General features: G+C 39.5%; 1 protein-coding gene across 1 annotated transcript; it reads left to right on the top strand.

Moving 5' to 3' along the window:
- The first annotated feature begins 5,992 nt into the window (after nucleotides 1–5,992).
- Nucleotides 5,993–23,172, top strand: LOC119917320 (transmembrane protein 26-like). Its single transcript, XM_038737595.1, has 6 exons — nucleotides 5,993–6,343; nucleotides 9,665–9,761; nucleotides 10,036–10,125; nucleotides 18,815–19,011; nucleotides 19,296–19,375; nucleotides 21,359–23,172. Exons 1-6 carry the CDS (start codon nucleotides 6,153–6,155, stop codon nucleotides 21,667–21,669), a joined length of 966 nt encoding a protein of 321 aa, XP_038593523.1. The 5' UTR covers nucleotides 5,993–6,152; the 3' UTR covers nucleotides 21,670–23,172.
- Nucleotides 23,173–23,406: the final 234 nt, after the last annotated feature.

Raw genomic sequence — 23,406 nt, 5'->3', positions numbered from 1 at the left:
TGTTACATTTCTCTCCATTCAATCACGTGAGTCTACCTACAGTAGACAACACATGCACAAGAAATCCAATTAGTTTATTGAAAGGATCACTTTTAATCAGGTCTAAAGTTTGATATGTTCACCTGGAGGCTGTTTAAGATGATTTGTGTGTATGTTTGCAGGTGTCAGCCAGTGTCCTGTAGGGTGAATTTTAACTGAGTTTGCTCATACATATCCGTAATGCAGTGATATCTTCAAAGAGTTACCTCATGCAGTGAACTGTATGGATTATTACATTCCACAGCAGAATAAAAAATATTTCTCTTTTTTTCTTATCACACTTGTTTATCTGAGCTACCATACCCTCATCATGTTTTATGTATAAGTTATGTTTTCTGCAATCTATCTTTTCAATGACTAACATTCAACATTGAGGTCCCTCATTTCCAACAAACCAATTATTGTATCCATTTATGGCTCCAAACATTGTTCACACATAATACCATGTATTTATATGTGTGTTAGTCATAGTAATTCATAAGGCAAACATTGGTTGGCCCAGTCTGAATGATGCCATGACAATGAACTAATTGCCTGCAAAAACACAATTTCACATTCATGGTGTTTGATAATGTCAACTGAGTCATTTTATTAAGCGGCACACAAATGTAATCATGTGGCAGGGAAACGTGAATTTGAGTGTATACAAGTGTTAACATCACTATGGGTTTTACGTTATTACTGCTGCAGCAAATGTAAATTTGCCTCATTGATGGAGAGTGCTCAGCTGAATCAGAAATGTGCAAACCACAAACAAAATAGGCTGCTTCATTCCCCCGCCATCTGTATACACATCAGGACTCACACTCACACACAGTCGCATTTTATATCTCCCCATCTGAAACCGGGATTAGAACCATGAATAATGTATTTATGTAAATGTCTGATGGGTATAACTATAAAAGATGAGAGTGATTGAAAAGGCATTTTGTTAGATTGAGTTACAGCTGCCTGAGTTATGGATGTTTTCAGAGCAGGGAGGGAGGTGAACACTGAATCTGAAAAACTATGATGATATTTTTGAAGCAAAGAGGTCACAGTGTCACCTCCACATCTGAGGAATACATTAATACGGAACCTGATCTCAGCATTTACGATTGGCTCAGTGCTTTTCAAACATCAGTCAGGTTATTACACTCAGTGGTCAAACCACCACTGACTATGAAGTCGCTGAGGACAGTGACCTCAGCGTTTACCATCTGTGTAATGCATCACTGCTGCCTTTTCTGTCAAACACTGAATTGTTATAAAACAGGCATAAATGTCAGCAGACATCTATGATCAGATTATTCACTGATGCATGTCACACTCCCATCTGGGATGTGAGTACTGCATTATGTATATGTCAAATAAATGTGTGTATAGGTAATTACAAAGCAGCCATTTCACACTGACAGTTTAGGTGTTCTATTTGAACAACAGCTTCAGTTGTCATGTGCACAATACTATTGTAATCTGTGTAATCCCTGTGATACATCCACAAATCAGGACACAGCAATCAGCCTATTCAAGAAAGGAGACAATGGACACATTTTGAAGTATGTCTGACAACTGCTGAATTGTTCCATTTCAGCAGCACAGGAAAAGAAATACAGTATTTTGTTCAGAGCTCACAGTCTAAGCACACATATTAAAGTAAAAGAAACCTCTCAGCATTAATAATTTATCTCATTTTATAAGGCAATTTAGCAGTCACTTGAAGTTGCTATGGTGACAGGGGGGTATTTTGAGACAACTAATGACCTATGCAAAACCCACTCACTGTAAACTTCACTCAAGCTAAATGAGATTGCTGTCTGTGCTGTGTGTGATACATGGCTGAGAACTTAATCCCCACGCTATGCTTGGCCTTTTTCTGCACAGGACAAATTAGGGTTCTTAATATCAATGTAAAACATCTGTGGGCTGTTTACCGTACAGGGAATATGAGCCAAGCAGCAACCGGGGGCCTTCACTGCGCTGCATAATAGACTTTTGTTTTGATTGCTAATGCAGAATTCATAACAGTTGTCAGGTTAAGGTCAGAAAAAAATCAACCGAGTGAAAGGTAAATGAATACTCATGATATGGTTTGAATGTAACTCAGTATGTTTCACACTAAATCCCCTTCTATATCTCTTTATATTTTCGGCTTACGTCAAAAATTCCACATTGGAAAAGCTTTGAAGACTCACTCTGTTCTGAGGCAAATCATATTTGTCCAATAACTGCTTGGCCTGTTGCAGCTGTCGAAGCTGAGACAGAATGAGTCATGTGTTACCCATTTAAGTCCAATTTCTCCCATGCAAATGCCTGACATGTGTGACTCTGCAGGGCCCTGAGTTGAAAAGGAATTTCTGAAACGAGGAGAGAGAATCAAGGCCAGAGCTGTGTGACCATTTAGCCACCTGCTTTACCCGTGACCTGTGCTGTTTAAAGAAAGTTTATATTTATGAAATAATCCACTTGTGTTGTTTCTGACATGGCTTTAAATCAGGCGCAGCTGCCATGAAATTAAATGAATAAACAAAGGAGGAATGGATTCTGTGGTTTCTCCTTAAAAGGAGCACTCTTTTGGAAAATATGAGTTATATCCTCTGAACTGTTAGTGAAAACATTTTCCTCCCTAAAAATAAATTGACTCATAAGGAGCAATGGTTGCTAATTTTAATAATACCTCTTCACTCCCCACCCACCCTCCTTTTGGCCTTTAGAATAAATGGCAGGTTGACTAATAAATGTGCAACTCCCAGAGCTGTTTTGCTCTGCTGTACCTCTAAGCTATGGTGTTGAGTGCCACCTGTTGGGACACAGCAGGAATGGCATGGAGCCGGTGACAGCTGTACAATGCAGGATTACAGAGGGTCATTTGTAGTGCAACATAATAGCCAAGTTATAAATTAGCCAGTCTTTAGATATGTGTAGTTGTTAGTCACAAACTACTGATAAAATCTGCCCTGTGTATATGTACACTATAAAACATATTTTCAAGGGCAGGTTGCAGCTTTGAATACAATAATACAACCCAACTCTAATGCCTTTAATATTCTGCTGATGCCCGGTGTTCTTGTAATATTACTATTATTATTTTAATGCTTAATACATCAATGTTTCTACCTGAATGTTCTTCTCATCAGGGTGAAAAAAAAACCTTTAAACAGCTGTTCAGCCATGCAACATTTAAACCGTCAGCTGAAACCTGAACAAATTAAAAGCTCAGAGGGTTCGCAGATTTGTAAAACAGGGCCACTCAACACATCTATTGAACTGCAGGGGAAACCTGCAAACACACAACATATGAAGCACATAGGGTAGTGATCCACCAATCCTATACACTGGTTTGGTACTGACACGAGTTAAAAGACAAATCTTCTAGAAGAATATCAGTGACGTTTGCACAATGCTAAAGAGAATGTAGGTGTATGAATTCCATCAACTTTTCTCTGCTGCATCATGCTTTATTAACCAAACATTTCTGGCTATCTTGACACCACCCTAATGAACACAACATAGCCAAAAACATTTGAATCAAGCATAATGTACTAGAAATTAGTTGTGTGACATGTTTTTTAAATCTGTTTTGATTGACTTGAGTCGATGCTCACACTGATGTGTCCCAGAGTTTGACATTGTTGTGTGCAGGATGAAGGCCAACACAAACAACCAAAACCATTAGTTTAGTTATCACTCTGGGGGAGTAAAGGTGGAATCATACTTCCTTAATATAGGGCTATATGATCTGTTTTAGTATGTAAGCACAAGTTTCACTGAACCAGCTTTGATTGTGTTTTTGTCTCCCAAAGTTCTTTAATTTGATTTTAGTTTTCAGTTGTTTTTTTATATCTAATAGTAATAGCCATCCCTTGAAGCAACATTTCAAACAATGATCCCACAGCTGATACAGATTATTGCTCCTGTGTGGTCTATTTTATTCTATTCCACATTACAAAGATTATTTTTTTTGTGCTGACACAGCGAACAGCTCCACATGAGCTTGGCTGAAGCAGCAGCATAGAGGGAATCACTGTTCTATGATCAGTGAGTAGAGCCCCTCGGCCATCTCTGTCATTATCATCTCCACACAGCCAAGAGCTGAGTCTCGAACCGCACTCTCACACAGAATCACTGGGTAACACCAGGCCGGGGGTATGACACTGCATCGCCTTTCTGTCCCAGTCAACAGAGGAGGTGTTTGTTTACATTTATGACTGACTGACTCTCACTCTCTGACAGAACAGGTTGCTGTTGTCAGGAGGGACATTCTCAACCAAAATTGGTTTGATTTTTGTTTCAGTGCCACTTTTTTTCTTTATAGTTCTAGACATCAATAGCTTGGAAGCCAGGAAACGAGATAAACACCAGGGACATGTTTTGCAAATACACCAGTGGTTTCAGAAAAAAGTCAAACCACAATGTTTTTTGATGCAGGATGTAACACAACTCTTTGTTTCCCTGCATGCAGTTGGATACTCTCTACTTTTTTTTTTTACACAGTCTGAAATTCTCATTGTGATTTCATGTGATGCAAACTGAAGGATGATGATGATAGACAACTTGGAACAAAGACAGGAAAGGTCTGTCTCCTTTCCAAGGTTACAGGCCTTTCTACTGTTTCCTCTCTCCTGCACTGGCTGGCCAGATTGATTTGAATAGAAATCTACTCAGCATGCAGCCAAGTAGGGCAAATTACTTGTGAGTAAGTGTGTGTGTGTGTGTGTGTGTGTGTGTGTGTGTGTGTGTGTTTTACCAGTATGGCATGGTAGACTCAGTCAGAGATGTTATTTCCTGCATGGTGAAATAAGATATGTGATTAGACTACGTGATTATGGTTTATTTTGGATAAATCCTGATGACTGATTAGAAATGTTAAGAACTGAGTTGTGTACATTTAAATATTTTATCAGAAGTAAATGTTGAATTGAATTAAAACGCTTAAGTTTACAATGTCACATAAGAATAGATAGAAAGCGTCTGCCAAATGCGTAAATGTAAATGTAAATATGTTGGTTAAAATTATATGTGTTTTACGTTTTGTGCGCTTGTTTTGTGATACTGCTCTGATCGTTTTTGTATGTTCTATGTATTTTGTGTTTTGTAGTTTTACAATGCTAGGTATATGAACATAATTCATTAATTAATAACACATATTTCCATGTGTAATTCCTGTGCAGTGCTGGAATGTTAGTACATTTGGAAGTTTGAGGTACTTGTATTTACATTTTTGATATACATAGTACTTCTACTTTACTACAGTGGAAAATATTTTTTGTTTTTACTAAAGTTAATTTTTACTCTTTAGTTTGTTACGTTTCAGATTAAGATGTTAAAACAGGTAACTTTTTAACAAAATAAGATACTGTTATACAGTACCTGTTTACAACAGTAAATTAAACCCTATAAAAGTCTATATATTTTGCAAATAGCTCCACCACAACCAGCAACAACATCAAAATGCTGCTTGCACATTAGTGCATCAGTAATAATAATCCAATATGTAACATACTTTTTACCTTTGATACTTTAAGTACATTATGCTGATAATGCTTATATACTTTTATATACTTTTATATACTTTTATTCAGGACTTAACTTAATACTTCATCCTCAACTTCATCGGAAACATCAGCACTTTTATACTATTATGGAGCACTATTATCCTTCTGTTGGGAATGAAAAGCCCAGTCATTCTACTTCACAGTAGAGTTTGACGTCGTGAATTAGATATTCCTCGAATAATAACAGATGAGGAAGGGAGCTTTGTTATATTCCTGGTGAATGAACCGTAGACTGAACAGAGCAGCTGATGTAATGCTGCCCTCTCCTGTACAGTCACGGAGTTTGTGATGGACTCATACTGTCATCCCTACTGAATATTTCTCAAACAGATCTCTGTACAGCATGTCTTTACATGTTTTAACAGCAGCTCATGGAGCCTGGAGCATGCGTCATCTGATCCCCGATCAGGTAAAACCGGATGGGACTTTCTTTGTAGGCGGGGCTTAAACTTTGGGGACTTTGTTCGAAAACTGCATTCATCAGTTTTTTCAATCTCACTGTTGAAGCAGTGGCTCTCAACTTTCAGGAATAACGGGAACGCGTCTGTGCACAATTCTGACCTGCAACCAGCCAGCGTGATGGGTCTGTTCAAGTTTATATGTGCGATTGTCACTAGAGCGTTATTTATCCTCGTCTCTCTGACCGGGGTCTTGAGAGTGACAAATGTGAAGAAAGACCTAAATTACTGGTTCCTGACTTTTCTCCTTCTGCCGCTTATCGTTGAAATGATAATAACACTGAAGAGCCGAAAGGGACAAGATTACAAATGGTAAGAGGTGCATGCATGTAAGTGTTTGTAAATGTGTTGTAGCCTAATTATTTCTTGCTTGGGGACGCAACTTAACCTAGTTTATTTATGTTTTGCCTGCTTTGTTGAATAGATTTACAGTAGAATACATAAATAATTTAAGCTGTCGATATCTTCCCTTTGCCTTCAACCCTTTCCCCCACCTCCCCCAAAACCCTGCATCCTGCCTGTGTCCCTCCGCTGCTATTGTTTAACGGTCGTGGGACAGTAAGGACAGATCACCCCATCCTCACTGGCCCCTTAATGCATGCTCCGCAAATACTCTTATGCCACGTCCTCAATTTTTTACAATTTACTGTATAGTTTACAGAAAAAACCCACTGAAAGTCCAAGATGACATCTTCAAATGTCAGTCCACAAAAATAGGGGAGACCTGGTATGGTTGTAACACTTTTTACACTTTTTTAAATACAATTTTTTAGCTGGAGTTCTCAGACTTTTATAAAAAGTACCCACATTTGTTTAATACAAATGGCACCAATTCAATCTACTGTAGGAAAATCACAAACCTCCTCCTGAGTTGATGTCAAATGTATTCTGTTCCCCAGGTTGTTACACATGCTGGGGTAGGTTGTAACAATAAGACTAAAGAAGCATAAAATAGAGGCCACACCATATGATATGCTTCAAAAACAGGTATAGTTAAATAAAAGAACAATGTTTCTCTCTCACAGTAAAAGACTAGTCTGATGACTCTCACACTTGTACAGTATGTGTAGCCATGTAAATTTGTCTATAGAATAAACTTACTTAACAGTATGCTTAATATATATTACTAAAAAGTACTTAAAGAATATCTTTGCACATACTTAAGTCTAACAAAAAAGAGGTGTGTGTAAATGTGTGTATATTCTTAAACAGAGTCACAGTCAGTGTTTGAATTTTTCTTGTGCACCAGCACTTCTCACAAGCTGCCCGTACGCTTCTCTGCCCTCTCCACCAGTGGAGATGGAGCTCGGAAGAGATCAAGTGCAGATACACATGCCAACATGTGAATGGGAAGTACTGGTCACAGAGCTTCAGAGAAGGGTACTAGGGTCCTAGTCTAGTTTTATGTATAGTGGATGGTTGTAACACTTTAAGAAGTGATACAACCCACCCCACCCCTGTCAGTTAGGGTTAGGGACTGTCTTAGCATAGTTGTTTGAAATTAGAAAGGAAAAAATGCAACACATGTTGCCTAAGAAACTATATTTCAATTTAATATAAGTCAAACAGGGCGGCGCGGTGGTGCAGTGATAGCACTGTTGCCTCACAGCAAGAAGGCAATCCCGGTTGCCCCAGCCTTTCTGTGTGGAGTTTGCATGTTCTCCCCGTGTCCGTGTGGGTTCTTTCTGGGTGCTCTGGCTTCCTTCCAGTGTCCAAAGACATGCAGGCTAGGTTAATTGGTGTTTCTAAATTGCCTTTAGGTGTGAGTGGTTGTCTGTCTATGTGTGGCCCTGCGATGGACTGGTGACCTGTCCAGGGTGTACCCTGCCTGGGACCTGGGATAGGCTCCAGCCCCCTGCGACACTGTACACAGGATAAGCGGTTGACAATGGATGGATAAGTCAAACAATTTTATCTGCAATAGTATAGATACTTAACAAAATATAGTCTTGGTCAAAAAATTTCTTTCAGTCGACTAATCATTTCAGACTAATTATTTCAAGGCTAAATGCATTGGTTGCAACCAGCAGATCTACAGCTCACTCTGTCTGTTGTCGGCTCCACAAAAATGTCCCCACCCTTTGTCCACACCCATCCTAGGAGGCTGAAATTTGGCGAGTGAAAAATGTTGATAAAAAATCATACATTACTGGTGACTTTAGCATCTGTTTAGCATCATTTGTCTGAGGCTGAGTGCGGGGTTGTCAGAAAGCGAAAGATAAGGGGATTCAGGGGACTTGTTAATCATCCCACTCATCTGGAGGGTCGTCTGCTAGATCACTTCTACACCAATTCACATACACATGATCTCTCATGCGTGGTAAAATCCATTTATGATGCGTCTAGAAGTTTATAGTAACATGTGATGCCTAATAGGAGTGTAACATTTTTAGCTGCGAGCAGAGGCCCTGTTTCTGGTTCTGTTGGCCCAACAGTTCAGTGGTTCACAAAGCAACTTTCTATCTATGAGGCTGAAATTTGTCATTGTGGGAGGAAAAACCCTCAGACCAGGCCAGAGGCCTAATGGGCCCTCACTCTCACACTCTTCTTTAATGTTATTGGTATCTCTACCAATGTGAACTGCTGTCCCTTCAATGTAAATAGTGTTCTTTTCAATGAGAGACAAATTCCAATAAAGTTCAAATCAACACAAGTTTAGTGATAATTTCAAGCAAATAAAACAAATACATGTTTTATTTATAAGCTGGTCCCAGGAGCAGACTCTTCCAGCTCTGTATTACATTGATTGATATATCCTGTCTTGCTCCTCCTCTTGAGGGTCTTATGGTAATCCACCTTCTCCACCTCCACACATATTCAATATTAAAACACTAGTGCATTCTACAACACTTCTAAAGAAATAAGACTGAAATGTGACACTGATCAATAAGGCGTCATCTTGATATTAGCATATACACACATAAGCATTATGCATAAAACGATCACACATTTGGTTAACATCAACACATGCACTCCAAGTTTGTTGCTGTGTCACATGATGACCTTCACAGCCTTCAGAGTTGCAGTTTTCTTGCAAAGGTCCATTGTATTCATGTGTTCAGTCTTGTATTTTATCAGGACTGAGTGCAGGTGCTAGATATTTTATGTTAAAATCCATAACGGCCTCATTGTACCTTGGTCATATATACAATTAATTCTAAATTATGGCCTGAGCCTAAACCTCTGATACAGCTTGCTAGCAACACCGTTTGACAGGCCGTTGTGTGTGTTCTTGCAAAAAATGTGAAGGCCACAGCCTAAGAGCTACAAGGCTGAGCAAGATGACTGCACACTAAAAGTACAGTGTATCAATAAACATCTGAAACATTATCATCTTAAACATATAAAACATAATCTTAAAAATTACCCGAGTATTTAGTAGTTAGCAAGCTAGGAATATGTAATATTGAATGCTAAATAAAATATCTATTTCTTGGAAGTGTTTGTTATGTTTTGTATGTGAATATACTAATGTGATCGCAGCTATTGTGAATTTGCGCTTCTCTATGTTTATTAACTCATATTAGAAAAATTCTTGATGCTGGACTTTTTACCACAGAATTAAGGTTGCATTACATACATGTGTGTCTTTATTAAGTTGTGTTGATGAAGTGCTGTTTGGTTGTCTTGCAGGTTTTCTCCTCCTATCTTTCTGTTTCTCATCAGTATCATTCCCTCCATTTGGATCCTGGAGCTCCACCACCAGCAGGACAATTCCAGCGATCCTCAGGTACTCAACATTAGGAACAAAAATGCTTAGACAGTGTGTAACTGTTTAAAACCACAGTTTTCATGCTTTCTTAACATATAATCTAGGTACAGATGTTAGTGCAAAACTCTAGCTCTTCGAACAAGAAGCTGCAGTTCATCATTCACTAATTTACTAATTCTATCAAGTAGGGCATTTTCTTTCAAACCTGAAGCTTTCAAGCTTAAATTATATACCATACAGTACAACCAGTGAAATTCAGTCTGTATAAAGAAACACTTTCAACTGTTTTCAGTGCAAAAAGCTTGACTCTTGGGAGAATTTGCGCAGATTGATGACTCACAACGAGACCCAGAGAAACACCTCATACCAGGACTACCTGAAGGTAAGAGTGACAGCTTGAAAAATGAATTTAACTTCACTTGTCTCTTATAGAAGAACATGTTCTCTATGATATGCCTGCAAAGAAACAAAAAGGAAACTGTGACAATGATGATGCATTTTTATGATGACGTAGTTCTTGGAAAGGGCTTACACTACAGTATGGATTATACACAACATGGTAGTGAAACAAACCAGAATCTCCCAAAATAAGGCATCATAAGATTACATATTTCTCAAGAAGCTCTCAGGAAATGTACTTACACTTCTCCTTTTTCATATGTGCAGTTGTTTTATTCATACTTTGACGCTTTCTTGTACTGTGATTCACAGTTTAATCACAGCTCTGTCCTGTCATGAGGCTGCCAGGCACACACTCCAGGAAGCCACTGCACCCAACTGATAATCTGAAAACAAAAAATTTTCAGATTATTAATTAGTGAACCTTAGAGGTGCTGGTTTTTACCTTTGTAACTGCCTGCTGTCTGTAGCTTCATATTGAACATACAGTAATGAGAGTGCTTTTGATTTTCTCATCTAACTCTTGCCAAGAAAACAAAACAGCCTCTCTCCCAAAATGAACTATTCCTTTAACATGGAAATCGTTAGAATCTACTTTTAAATGTTGGTCATGATTCAGTGTTTATGTCATAACTAATAGTCAGCTGATAAAGAGCAGTGTGCTTAAAACGTCACTCAAAATAACACATTGTCTGCGTTGGGAGTTTCGAGTTTGCAGATTCTCATGTTTCAGACAAAAGCTTTGTATTTCTATCCATCCTTTGGAATGGCTGGATTTTAGTTTTCTACAAGATATTTTTGTTTCGTTTTAAGCATGTACAACAATTCAAAATGGAGATGATTAGTAAACTAATGATATGTCAAAAATGTTTTTAAAAAAATCCCAAAGAGTAAAAGAATGTGGCGTGGTTATCTAAACACCAAATCTGATTAGAAGCCAGTTCTATGGTAACATGGGATCTAGGGCTGAAACGATTTGTCGATTAAATTGATTAATTTGATTAATTCGATTACTAAAATGCATCAACGCAAATTCTTTGCATCGAGGCTTCCTTTAATCCAGGTAACTTTATAGCACAGTTTCGCATGGACATTTATTACTGTCACTGTGTGAACACGACGTGATTATAATGGTGCTGTTTGCAAAGTGGAGGAAGAGAGAGAAAATAGCAAGGGACGAAGAAGAAGGTGTCCAAAGTATGGTATTATTTCAAGCTAAACAAACTCTGTAATGTTAAAGTCCGTCAGCCGTAAAACAAAACTTATGTCGCCTACCGCAACAGCACCACGGCACCTGATCAGAAAGCACTTGGTGTCATAACAGCAACTTTGACATTTAACTGAAATCATGATTGATTGTTGAGTTGTAGGCTAACCAAAGTAAGCTGCAGTCCTCAGCTGTAAATGCAAGCAAAAGTACTTCTTAAACGAAGCATCGATGAAATGATCTATAGAAGCTTTGACTACTAAAATCATTGTTAGCTGCAGCCCTAACGGGATCCCTGAAGAGACTTACTGAGGAGCAGTGTTTCGGACCGATTCCCAGATTGCAGTTAGGAGTGAATGCACAGGAAAAAACATGAACATTAAAGGACTGGAGAGCCGGATGCAGCCCCAGGGGTTAAATGATTCAGAAAGAAACCACCAATGGAAGAGACAAAATAATTTTCCCATGAATATAGGCCTGGATTCTTGGAAGAGCCATCCTCCCTCCATCCCCCACGATGGAGATTTTGAGATTTGGCAGAAATTAGAGTCAGTAAATTGTGCTAATATAGAATCTTAAACGCAGCTTAAAAGCCATTTGTTGATTATCTGTTGCTTGTTGACACCCTCATCTTTTACACTATTAGGCAAAATCCTACAAGACATTTTAATTTCACCCGATTTATGAAGTTTCTCCACAGTCGATACAATTCCATTACTTGGGTTATTATTGCTTAAATGCTCATGTAGCATTGCTTAATTTTTAGAGACATCTGAGGGAGGGTATAATATTAACTGGAAATAACAGAAGTGAATACCTTACATGTTGGTGTTCAGGGGCAAAGACAATCGCTTATATTCCCAGCTTCAGGAGGAGGTCCCTTCAGTTTTTCATACAAGTTTTCATGTGGATGATGCCATACTAACGCTGCTGCATGGCACCTGTACCCATCTTGAGAAGCCCAGGTCATTCATTAGACTGGGCTTTGTGGACTTCTGAAGCTTCTTCAAGTAAATCTCTCTCATAGAATTTTTATTTGTTACTTTTTATGACTTTTTATGGTCATGTTTCTACCATAGCCGACAACGAACAAACAGCGCTACAGTGGCGTTTCGTCAACAAGGCGTTCTTCTTCTGCTTGTGTAATTCCGGTACTGTAGACACCCCGTCACTACATTGAACACATACAAAGAAGAAGAAGAGGGACTAATATTAATAGTAATATACAGTCTCCAAGTAGTCTTCTGGTTTATTAGAAGTAAGAAGAGAAGTGACATTTAGACAACTGAAGGAGCACAAACGTGCTATTTAGCAGGAGAGCCGACAGCCAGACAGAGTCGGGACAGACAGCTGACGGCATCACCGGTTTTGTGGATTTTCCAAGATGGAAGGCTATAACGTTAATGTGGGACAGATGTTTTCAAAGTGGTGCTGAAGTTGTCTGTTTTCTGCTGGACAGGTAATTAACTTTGTTTGTCAGACTTTAGTGATGCAAATGAAAACTGTTGTTTGATAGATTTAGCTTGAAGCTGGCCATAATCAAGAGAGCCAGACAAGTTTCCCCTGTCAGTGGTGTGAAATATGGATTAATTTCATGTCGCCAACTTATTCTCCAGCCTGTGGTTTGGCTTTGCTGGTTACTTAGCGAGACAATCAGCTGATCAGTAACGTTAATTGGCAATAGGTTAGAGCATGGAAGCATCAGCCAGCTAAACTTTTACTCACTGGTAGAAAAACATTTATTGTTAGTTGGATTGGTTTATTCTCCAGTGCTGTGCTTTGACTTGTGGTGTTATGTTAGTTGGATTAATTTCATGTATTGACTCTCTCTCTCTCCAGCGCTCTGTTTTTGGCTTGTTTCTTACCTTCGTGAGAATCAGCTGATCGCTAATTGGCAATAAAACGGCAGCTTCCAGCAACAAAGCTCAGAGCAGTCAGCTAAACTTTGAAAAAATATGTAGTTGAATTGTAACTTCATGTAGTTCTTCTCCAGCGCTCTGTTATGGCTTTGTTACGTAGACAGAAGTGCTCCATTACCTTCCTGAGACAAGCTGATGGATATTATTGGTAATGAAACAGTACCAGCAGGGAAGATCAGATCAGCAGCTAAACTTCACATTTTACTGCCCTGGTGGAAAACATGTATTTCTTTTTACTGCTAATGGTGACTGGTGGTTTACTGCTAAACGTGTGCCTATCAAGTGACCAATAATAAATACTTTCCGAATTTGCATTTAAAAATGTTATTGGATATTGCTTCCCACTGTGCACAACAATATGTAATTTGTACTTTCACATGCTAAATGCCCATTAAAACGTTGCACTGTTTTACCAAAAGCTGAAATTAAGGTTGTCAGTACTACTTTGTGTTTCTGTTGTATTTCAAAAAATTCAAAAGACATTTTGGTAATATTTGCAGATTACTTATCTAATTAAGCAAAGCCAGAGGATCCTTGATCCTCACCTGCCAATGCCTTTGTAAACTTCATGTATTATGTGGTTTATAATGGACTGTGGTGCAGAAACAGTGAAGCTTACATTGCCCTGGTATCTGTCAATGGTCATACTTGATGCACTAGATGTGATAGTGAGAATTTCTTCATTTACTTTTGTATGTAGATGAGCCAACCCTCCCAAGATGTAAAATAATGTATTACAGGAGTATGAGACATCATGTAGCGCTTCATTTCTTCATGTGGCTGTTGTTTATTAATGAAAAAGTAATAATATTTAATAATAATATTCAAAAAAACATTTGGTTTTACATAATCTATATAATTTCTTAACACATCTATCTAAAGAAACCTAATTTCTTGAATCTCTTTTATCTCATAGAGGACATCTTTGTCCTGTCTCAGGCACCATAGCTATACTGCTCGCTTGGGTAGGGGAGGGGTGGTGCAATTCGCAACCATCACCACTAGACCTTGCACACTGAACCTTTAAGAAACTGAAAATAAAAAGTCTTGAACACTGGTCGTTCGAGGAATGTTCACGAAATTCTCGATGGCCAATCTGCCCCCTGCCTTGGTATATTTAAATATTGTGATGACACTGTGATCATGGACACCACCAATTCACAGTCACATCCCAAATCTCAGGGCGCTGGGTTCTGCCTGTTACTCGTCCTCCCATTTCCCAAGAAAATGATTTACTCTTAGGCTTTGCACCAAGAGCGTTCCAGGGAGGACTACCACTTTGAGATTTATTACCCCGTACACAGGCCTCCTGCTTCTTGGTAGTCTTGTTGGTGCTAATTAGCCGTGTGTTAGCATGCTCTTGTCCACTGAGGTTATGGACTTGGAGACTGGATTTTTTCCATCTGCGCTCTGCTGTCCTGCATTCCCTTTTTGGGTTGCGAATGCTGTCATTTATCCAGGGTTGCTTACTAGCTTTAGACGTAGGCCTAACCTTTAGAGGAGCAGTAATATTTAGTGATGACAAGCAGATATGATTGAAGTGATCGACCAGATTGTTGGTGTTGGAATTAGACAGGTGTTGGCTTTGGCTCTGAAAGAATGTGCAAAACTTTGAAACACTTTGTTCATTAAAGATGCGAGAACACACGGAGCTTGGTGATGCGGCATGAGTAACAGGCAAATCGCAGCTAAAAACTATACATTTGTGAAATGCTGACACCCAGGGTAAAAACCAAGTCCAGTGTATGACCACGGTTATGGGTTTGCCCTTTGACATGTTGTTTGAAGTTAAAAGAAGTGGCCATATTTAAAAAGTCAGTTGCATAAACAGTGGTGGGGTCATTAACATGAATATTAAAATCGCCACAAAGAACAATTCTGTCATAATTTAAAACCAGAGTAGATAAAAATTCAGGAGGTTCTGATAAAAATCCTCCAGGCGGTTTTGGGGGGCGATAAATTATAACAAATATGATAGGTTGCAGCCCTCCAACTTTAAGAGTAAGAATTTCAAAGGAGCTAAATTCATCACAGCGTACTTGATGACACCACCCACCACCACGACCACTGACCCTCGGTTGACTAAAACAATCATATTGAGGCGGACACAGTTCAGCGGACACAGTTCAGCTAGCTGGCTATAGTCATTCATTTGCAACCATGATTCAGTTGAAAACATAAAATCTAAATTTGCAGACAAAATTAAATCATTTAAGATAAAAGTCTTACTTGAAAGTGATCTCACATTGAAGAGAGCCATTTTAAATGAGTTTGTTTTGGGTGCTGGAGTTGGTGCAGTTGTCCTAATCCTTAAGAGATTACTATTATTTCTGTGTGGGATGTGCACATTTCGGTTTACTGGTCTATGCGTGATGATGACAGGAATAGAAGTTTTTGGAACAGCGCTGGGAGCAGACGGCTTTACCTGCCAGCAGGTGGAGACAGTTGTTTGTAGCAGTGAGGCAGAGTTCTGTTCAGTGACTGGTGGTGCGTCCAGGTGTGCTGCATGAATGATTAGTCATTCACGTAAATCATGTGTGGACCGCACCACATGCTGTATGTGAGCAGCTAACATTTCTGAGCCCTGTTTGTTTGGGTGAAGTCCGTCTGTCTTAAAAAGAGACATTCTTTACCAGAAAATATTAAAATTATCCACATAACACACACGATGAGCCCTGCAGGCGGACTGGAGCCAGTCGTGGAGGCCAAGGAGTCTACTGAAGCGGCCAGCACTGCGACCAACTGTGGGAATGGGACCAGAGATAAAAACGGACTTTCCACACTGCTTTAAAAAGTTAAAAAGACGGTTAAAATCTGATTTTGTCAGCTCAGACTGCTTAAGAGCTGTGTCATTTGTTCCGACATGGACTATCACTCTTGTGATGGAGGACGGGAGCGACGGCATCAGGTCCTGGAGTTTTTTTTAAATGTCAGCCCTGGTGGCACCGGGGAAGCAGTGAGTGGTAGCGTTAAAGAAACTGATGTTTCTGGTTATGGAGTCACCAATTATTAGTGTGGTTGGGGAGAAAAGAGGACGAGGAGATGCCGGTTGTGTGGTTCCAGAGCAGGACTGAGCAGAATCTGCTTCAACACTGCGTGCGGACTGAGGATGGAGTGTGTGAGCTGCCGAGTGTTGTGTTGGAGTAGCAGTAACAGACCTGAGAGAAGGGCTACCCGACGGTGCAGGGTAGAGACGGCCTCCAGAGCGTCTGAGCACAGCCTCCTTCAGGATCCTACGTCGGGAAGCGGAGGTTTTTGACCGGGATCACGGCCGCCAATCAGGCCTGGCGGCAGACCGGCGGCCCAGCGCGGGAGATGTAGCCGGTGGAGGAGATGCAACAGTATCGGGAGGCACTGTGCGCTGAAAGAGATCCGTATCAGGGAGACTCGAAGCCGCAGGTGAATCCGCTGGATGGACCGGAGTGTTGTCAGACAGGGCTGCATAGCGGTTGGAGAGGCTGATGTGCGGAGGAGAAGCAGCCCCATCCGAGCCTCTGTTGCAGCCACGGACCACCACTTCAGCCCTGGTTGACTGATGCTTCGGAGTCGAGCAGGAGGAAAGCCTGGGAAGGCTAGAGGGGTCCCAAAACATGGTGTCCTGGATGTTAGCGGTTGCGCTAAGAGAAACAATCTGTTTGGCTTGTTCTGAAGCCACATCCATAAAGCCAGTCAGCAGGGAATCTTTCTCTTTGAGTTCCTCTGAAAGTCGTCGGATGTCTTCCATAAGGTCAGCAATCTTCTTGTTCGCTTTCTTAAGGAGTGTGCAGTCCTCATGGGGCAGAGTTATCTCGGCTAGCATAGCCGGCAGAGCTTTGCAGTAGCGTTGATAGCGTTTTTACGGTCATCTAGCTTAAAATCCATGTCGGATGACTAAAATCCTTAACCCACGTAAAACTTAAGTTAAAAACTTAAGTTAAATAAAAAGGATATAAAAAATGTAACGGAAAAGTGTGGATTAAAACTGGATAAGAGTCCGGTTTAAGACGGAGCTTCCGACAGGTAGCTACAGACGCCAATGCATGCGCAGAGTGCAGATTATTGAGCCTACTCCTCAATACAGCGTTGATAATTATCCCAATTATAGGCTAATGATGAGAAACACCGTTTTCACTACCACCCCTCTTCACCCCTAAACAAAGCAGTCTCTCACGACTTTTTAACTAATATCATATTCATAACAACAGCAAGGAGTAGGCCTATGGTTTTTACAAATCATATTGTCTAGGCCGAACGTTTCTTAACACCACAGGCTGAAATTTAAAAAAATAAAGCAAGTAAACTAAATCCCTAAGACTGTGACACAATAATGGCAGTAGCCACTTACAGCTGTGGAAAGAACACCTCTCTCCCTCGTTCTCCGTTCTTCCTTTTTTTTGGCTAACAGCAGACATGAACAACAGACGGTCGGGTGCCGTCGTGGATTCATGTCCGGGATGGTGCGTTCAGTAACGCATAACGCACCATTACTACCCTTAGTAACTGTAATAACATTACTTTTTTAGAAAAGTAATTAGTTAGTTACACTACTTAGTTACTGGGAAAAGTAATATTATTACAGTAACTGCCCAACACTGCATACAGAGAACTTGCAAAGTCATAAATCATCATAAGTCATAGGAACTCACTGTCCCAGCCCACCAACTTTGAATCAAAAACACAAATGTATCTTTCACTCTGATCTCACTGCAACAGGATGCCAAAGGAAGAGAGGTCTTTTTGCTTTGCTTCAGATGGAGAGACAGACTATAAACTACAATAAACTTAAGAAGGCAAACAGCTAAAAAAGGACTCAACAGACAAATAACTTTAATTGCAGACATTAGCACCAACATATAGCCTACATGAAAACTAAGATAAACGACCATATTCACTTATTTAGTTATTTTTACAACCACAGCAACAATAAAGTCATAGAATTTGGATGAAAAGTTTAGCTTAGATAGATAGATTTCAATGCAGCAGTCATATTTTTAAGAGAGAGAACATAAGTTTGGTGTGGCCAATAACAGTAAGAGGGGAGCATTTGATATCATTTATATATAAACAACAGCTAGACCACCACCCCTTCCATTTAGCCCAGGAGAATCAAAAAGCCAAAATTTGGTGGGCATACCTCCAAAGTCTGGCTGCATGCCCCAGCTCTTTATTGGGTTTCAGTAAGAGAAACAAAATTCAAGTTGTGCAACATAATGGAGTATACTGGGACAAACACAAGTCTTGTGATATTCTGTATTTTTCTTATTATCAACAAAACTCATTAAAAGAAACAAATCAATGTGAACAGTGAAGTTATCCCACTAAGCAGTATTCAGACTTTTAGCAGACCAAATATTACAGGTTAAACAGTGAGATTTGGACATCAAGCATCACCAGGTCTCTGCATACGTTAACTATAGCAGGTATTTTTTGCTAGAATGCATTGATTAATTATGATTAACATGATGAATCCTGACTAATGAGATCCAGCTATCCCAAAAAAGCTCTTAATAAGTTGTCTACACAAAAACAACTTCCAATGTCTATTCCTTTTCCCAAATATTAATTAGGCGTTATCAGATGTCTGTTCCAACGAATGGATCCTGGCTCTTCATCAGATCCTGCTCATCCTCCTCATCGTGGGAAAGTGGCTTCTCCCCCTGGGAGGCGGAGTCACGCGCGATGAGCTCTCGCAGCTTCTCCTTATTTTCGTTGGCACTGCCGCAGACATCCTTGAATTTACCAGTGAGACGCTTTCAGATGTCAAGTGGGTAGCTAATAATGTTGCTCGCTAGTTATGAATATGCTTTATAGTTTCATGTATGTATGTCATGTATGTCTACCGAGCTCTGTGCATGCAAAGAAGCATAATGTTCACACTTTTGTATAAACAATAGACACAAATGTGTAGAACTCAAGCACTTTTAAAAGGAAGGTACCTAATCTGTGTCCCAAAATCCCCATGTCAAAGTAGCAACTGAAATAAGCAGCATACCATTGACATTTATCAGAGGACTGACTTTGGCTATATTCTCCATGTGTCTTTTCCAGAGAGAATAGCCCTGAGCTGGTCTACATCATCTTAGCTGTATGGACTTGGAGCACGTTACAGTTCCCTCTACATCTGGCCGGTCAGTGTGTGTTTGGAGCATATTAAGCATTTACAGCCATGTGTTGTTGTGCATAACCTCCTCCCTGTGTGGGACCATCCAAACAATGTGTTTAGAAATTGCCAAAAAATTTGTAAAGTCAGCAGTGTCCAGACCAGTGAATAGTGAATAGTAGTTTGGCTGAAATCACTTTCTCCTTCATCTCCAGCTTTGTCAAATTATTAACCCAAAAATCTGTTCTTACTTCCCTTGAATGAACCACAAAGGCCTTTTTCAGAGACATGGTAATATCTCTACTTTTAGACATGTAGTTCTATAAACAGACTTATCACATAAAGAAATCACCAACAGGAAGGGTGTACGTTTGTATAATTGTTGACAGTCTTTCGGAGGAAATCCAGTCTCACGTGTTCATAACATAAATAGATTCAGACAGAAAAAGTCTCCAGTTCTGTAGTTGGCTGATAAGAGGAGGCCATTATGAGCCGAGGCCCAACTGGCAGATGTCTTTCTGAAACTTGTTACACTGAGCACAGAAAAGAATGTGAACCCGGCTGCGCAAATCTGAAGGGAACAAAGGATGGGGTTTCAAGAAAGAAAGAACATTATTATGTGATTTGAAACAGCACAACTTTGTTCTCGGAAAAGACAACCCCCTCTGATGATCTCAATTATTCATTACACAGCCTTTAATAATTTACAAATGGATGAGATTTTTAATAATGATACTTTCATGTATAGCTTTACTGTCATAATGCATTTAAAGCACTAAGAGCTTGAATGCACAGAGCACTCTGTTGTGTTTACAAATTCAGCTGCTTTCCCTTCAGTGTGTTCAGTTTGTGTTTGTGTCCGCTCACGTGAGTGTGTCTTTTTGTGAGTGTGAACCAGCAGTAATGTCCAGTATGTTTGAGTGCAGTGTAAACACACAAAGTGTTGACATACGAGTACAAGATGTTCATACGTATAATTTTCAAAGTTCATTCCTCACCTTGGACACCAACAGTTAAGATAAGATAGATCTGTTTAACAGCTGTTCTAAAGCTTTTGATCATATCACATGATTCTTCACCAACTGATGGACTGATGCCCAGTTTTCATGGAATTGTACATGTAGACTTTTTTTTCTGAACACTTTAAAGACTTCTCAGCCATATTATCTTAGAAGGTATTTGAACATTTTCTGACCGCAGCAGAGGAAAAAATAATTGTGTGATATGATTGAAAGCTCTAGAGCAGCTACTAAATAGACTTTGTGAAGAAATTTTGTTCTCAAATGTGCATCCATGTATATTTATTTGTCAGATAAACTGCATAAAGTTAAAACAGATTGGTAGGATTGGTATCAGGTTAGTTTACCAAAATAATACTAGTGGTATCCAGCCATGTAGATAGATTTGGAATTGTTTTTTGACACAGTTTTGAGATATACATTGAGACTTGTACCACCACCAAAATATAATGGAGGCAAATGGTGATGCTCAAAGCATAGAACATTTACAATTGAAATTGAAAATAGTTGACAAAACAATCACACCAGAAGGTCCATTTAGTAGCTGTTCTGGAGCTTTCCATTGTATCACACAACCATCTTTGGATGACTAAACCTTCACTGTCACACTTTAAGCTAATATGGATGGGAAGAAGCAAAGCAACAGAAGTAATATGTAGAGGGGATGTAACTGAAGCTAATTTGCAGCCCCATCCCTCGTTAGGCTTTGAAATTCAGCTTAAAACAACTAAAAAAGCAAAATCATACAACAGATTGTTCCTTTGTCTCTGATTCAATACTTAGGTTATTTCCAGGTTGGTTTCTTTTACAACATTCCAGGTGTTAAAAAATGTAGACCAGTCCAGCCAAAAATAGCAAGAAAAGCTAGTATAACGAACAAATGTGCAGCCTAACAATCTACCCCTGCTGTCAGGGTCCACCGTGACAATTTCCCTGATGATAGTTTCCTTCTACCACCAACCTCCTGTTTTTTGTCTCTTTATTTTCAAAAGTGGTGAACTCCAAGCCAGAGAGTGATGGTGAGCAGGGGGTCGAGAAGGTGTCCCTCCTGGCTAAACACAGCACGGACATTTGGGGCATCGTGGAGGCCTTGTTTATCCAGGACGGGCCTTTCCTGGTTGTCAGGCTCATCGTCATGATCTACTTCGAGGTCTTCCACCAGATGCTGGTTTTCTTCGCCATCAAGAACTTCCTGGTGGTCATACTGAACTTGTACAGGTTGATTGTTATATGCCAGGACTTCAGACCCTCCAGCAGAAGAACTGGCAGGGGCAGTGCTGTCCCATGTGTTGTTTGTGATTAGTGAGCTCACAGGGAATCAGGGAATCAGGGGGATGGAGAGATGTTACACTCAATTTTTACAGTTACAGTATAAGAGATTGCTAAAAGCTACAATTGGAGTAGGAAAAGAAGGAAACATTTGCTTTCTGTTTTCTTCTCACAGTGTACTTAACTTTGTGGAATTTGTTTTGAGTAATTATTGGAAAAACTTTGAGCAAACATTTTCTTCTTGCAAGTTGCCAAGTTAATTTACCACTCTCATTTTGCTTATACTTAACCCCATTCACATTTCAGTCCATATGGAGTTCTCATCAGCCACCTCTACAACCTGGTTTTAATCAGGTATAAAGAGGCCTTATGGTTGGTTTGACTGAATAACTGATATGACATTCATACACAAGACATCAGGTAAGATGAGCAGACCAGGAAAAAATCCTCATATGATCACATTTAAACGGCATAATGCACAAGACTGAGCACGTCAGCTCAAGAAAACTAATTATTGTCAAGACAGCACCTACAGTAAGTGAAGCCAGACTACTGCTTCGTTAAGGATTGGACAGATTTCTAACCGGGTGATGCCTGGCATCTCGTGGAGCAGCAGTGAGGACATGGAGAACGGGAAGAGAGCAAAGCAGAGAGATATACTAGATGGCGCAACTGCTCTGGAGTGTCGACAGAAGCTGAGATCAAAGGGCGTGCAGTTTTCCTGTTTTAACCCAGATGAGAAGTTAAAGCTGGCTCTAATAACATCCTATCCTATGATAGTAGGTACAATAAATTAATAAGGTGGATCATGACTTATGATTATTTGTGGCATTTGAAGGGGAAATACATCATGAAGGGAAGTAGCTTCCAAATCAGTATCTATCCAAAATGTTATTGCTGTTATTTTGTCTCTCTTGGAAAAGCTGCCTTTAAAAAAGGAGGGACATGCTATTCACAGTTTAAAAAATATTTGTTTTTGTTATCTCAAAGTGATTCTGTCCTTACGGTTACTGTTGGTAAGCTTTGGCTGATGGTTGTAACTCTGTGACATGCTATAAATGAGTTTGCATTTGTGCTATATCTTTAAAAAAATAGAGACTGAAGACATACAACATTGCACTCATGTGATCAACATGAGATTTGAGTTTTGTGTGTGTGTGTGTGTGTGTGTGTGTGTGTGTGTGTGCGCGTGCGTGTGTGCATGTGTGCTTGGCTTTTACTTTAAAACCATACATTTTTGAGGGCTTTATAATACCAAAGAAACATTATTATCACTCCTCGGTTCATGTGAAAATGTTTTGACAACAACCTCAGCACAAACTGTGTATTTCAACTTGCCAAGGAGAAAAAATGTGTTGTTATTGTTATTGCTGTGTGATTTTTTTTGTTTTTTTACCCCAAATGCCCCAGACATGATTATTTCATTATTTCTGGGGCTGTCCAAGTGTTATTTTACCATATAATTTTTACCATATCATGTAATCATAGTTAGTGATGCTTGGCCTGACACTGTCCAAATAAAACAATCCATACTTTTGTCAGTGTCTTCTTTCTTATTAAAAGATATTTTTATACTTAGAAGACTACTTTTATACAAGTGGTGGTTTCACATCAGTACTTTGATTATATTGATGCAATAGTATGTATTTATTCTGACATATTATTATACTGTCGGACCCTGGGAATATAGGGATGTGCCCATTTTGGTATAGTAAGTATTTTTTGTTTTCTTTAGTATATGTTGGATATACATTTTGGTAAAAGTACATAA

Source organism: Micropterus salmoides, unplaced genomic scaffold (assembly GCF_014851395.1).
Source record: "Micropterus salmoides isolate LMB-PRFRI ecotype aquatic unplaced genomic scaffold, ASM1485139v1 Ms_hic_scaffold_22, whole genome shotgun sequence".
Classification (NCBI taxonomy): Eukaryota; Metazoa; Chordata; class Actinopteri; order Centrarchiformes; family Centrarchidae; genus Micropterus; species Micropterus salmoides.
This window is presented reverse-complemented; position numbering and strand designations above follow the sequence as displayed.

Bases quoted from the DNA above. Each gene is read 5' to 3' on its own strand.
- LOC119917320 (XM_038737595.1), top strand. From the start codon at position 6,153: ATGGGTCTGTTCAAGTTTATATGTGCGATTGTCACTAGAGCGTTATTT. The intron at 6,344-9,664 runs GTAAGAGGTGCA...GTTGTCTTGCAG, and splicing joins AAGGGACAAGATTACAAATG to GTTTTCTCCTCCTATCTTTC. The intron at 9,762-10,035 runs GTACTCAACATT...AACTGTTTTCAG, and splicing joins ACAATTCCAGCGATCCTCAG to TGCAAAAAGCTTGACTCTTG.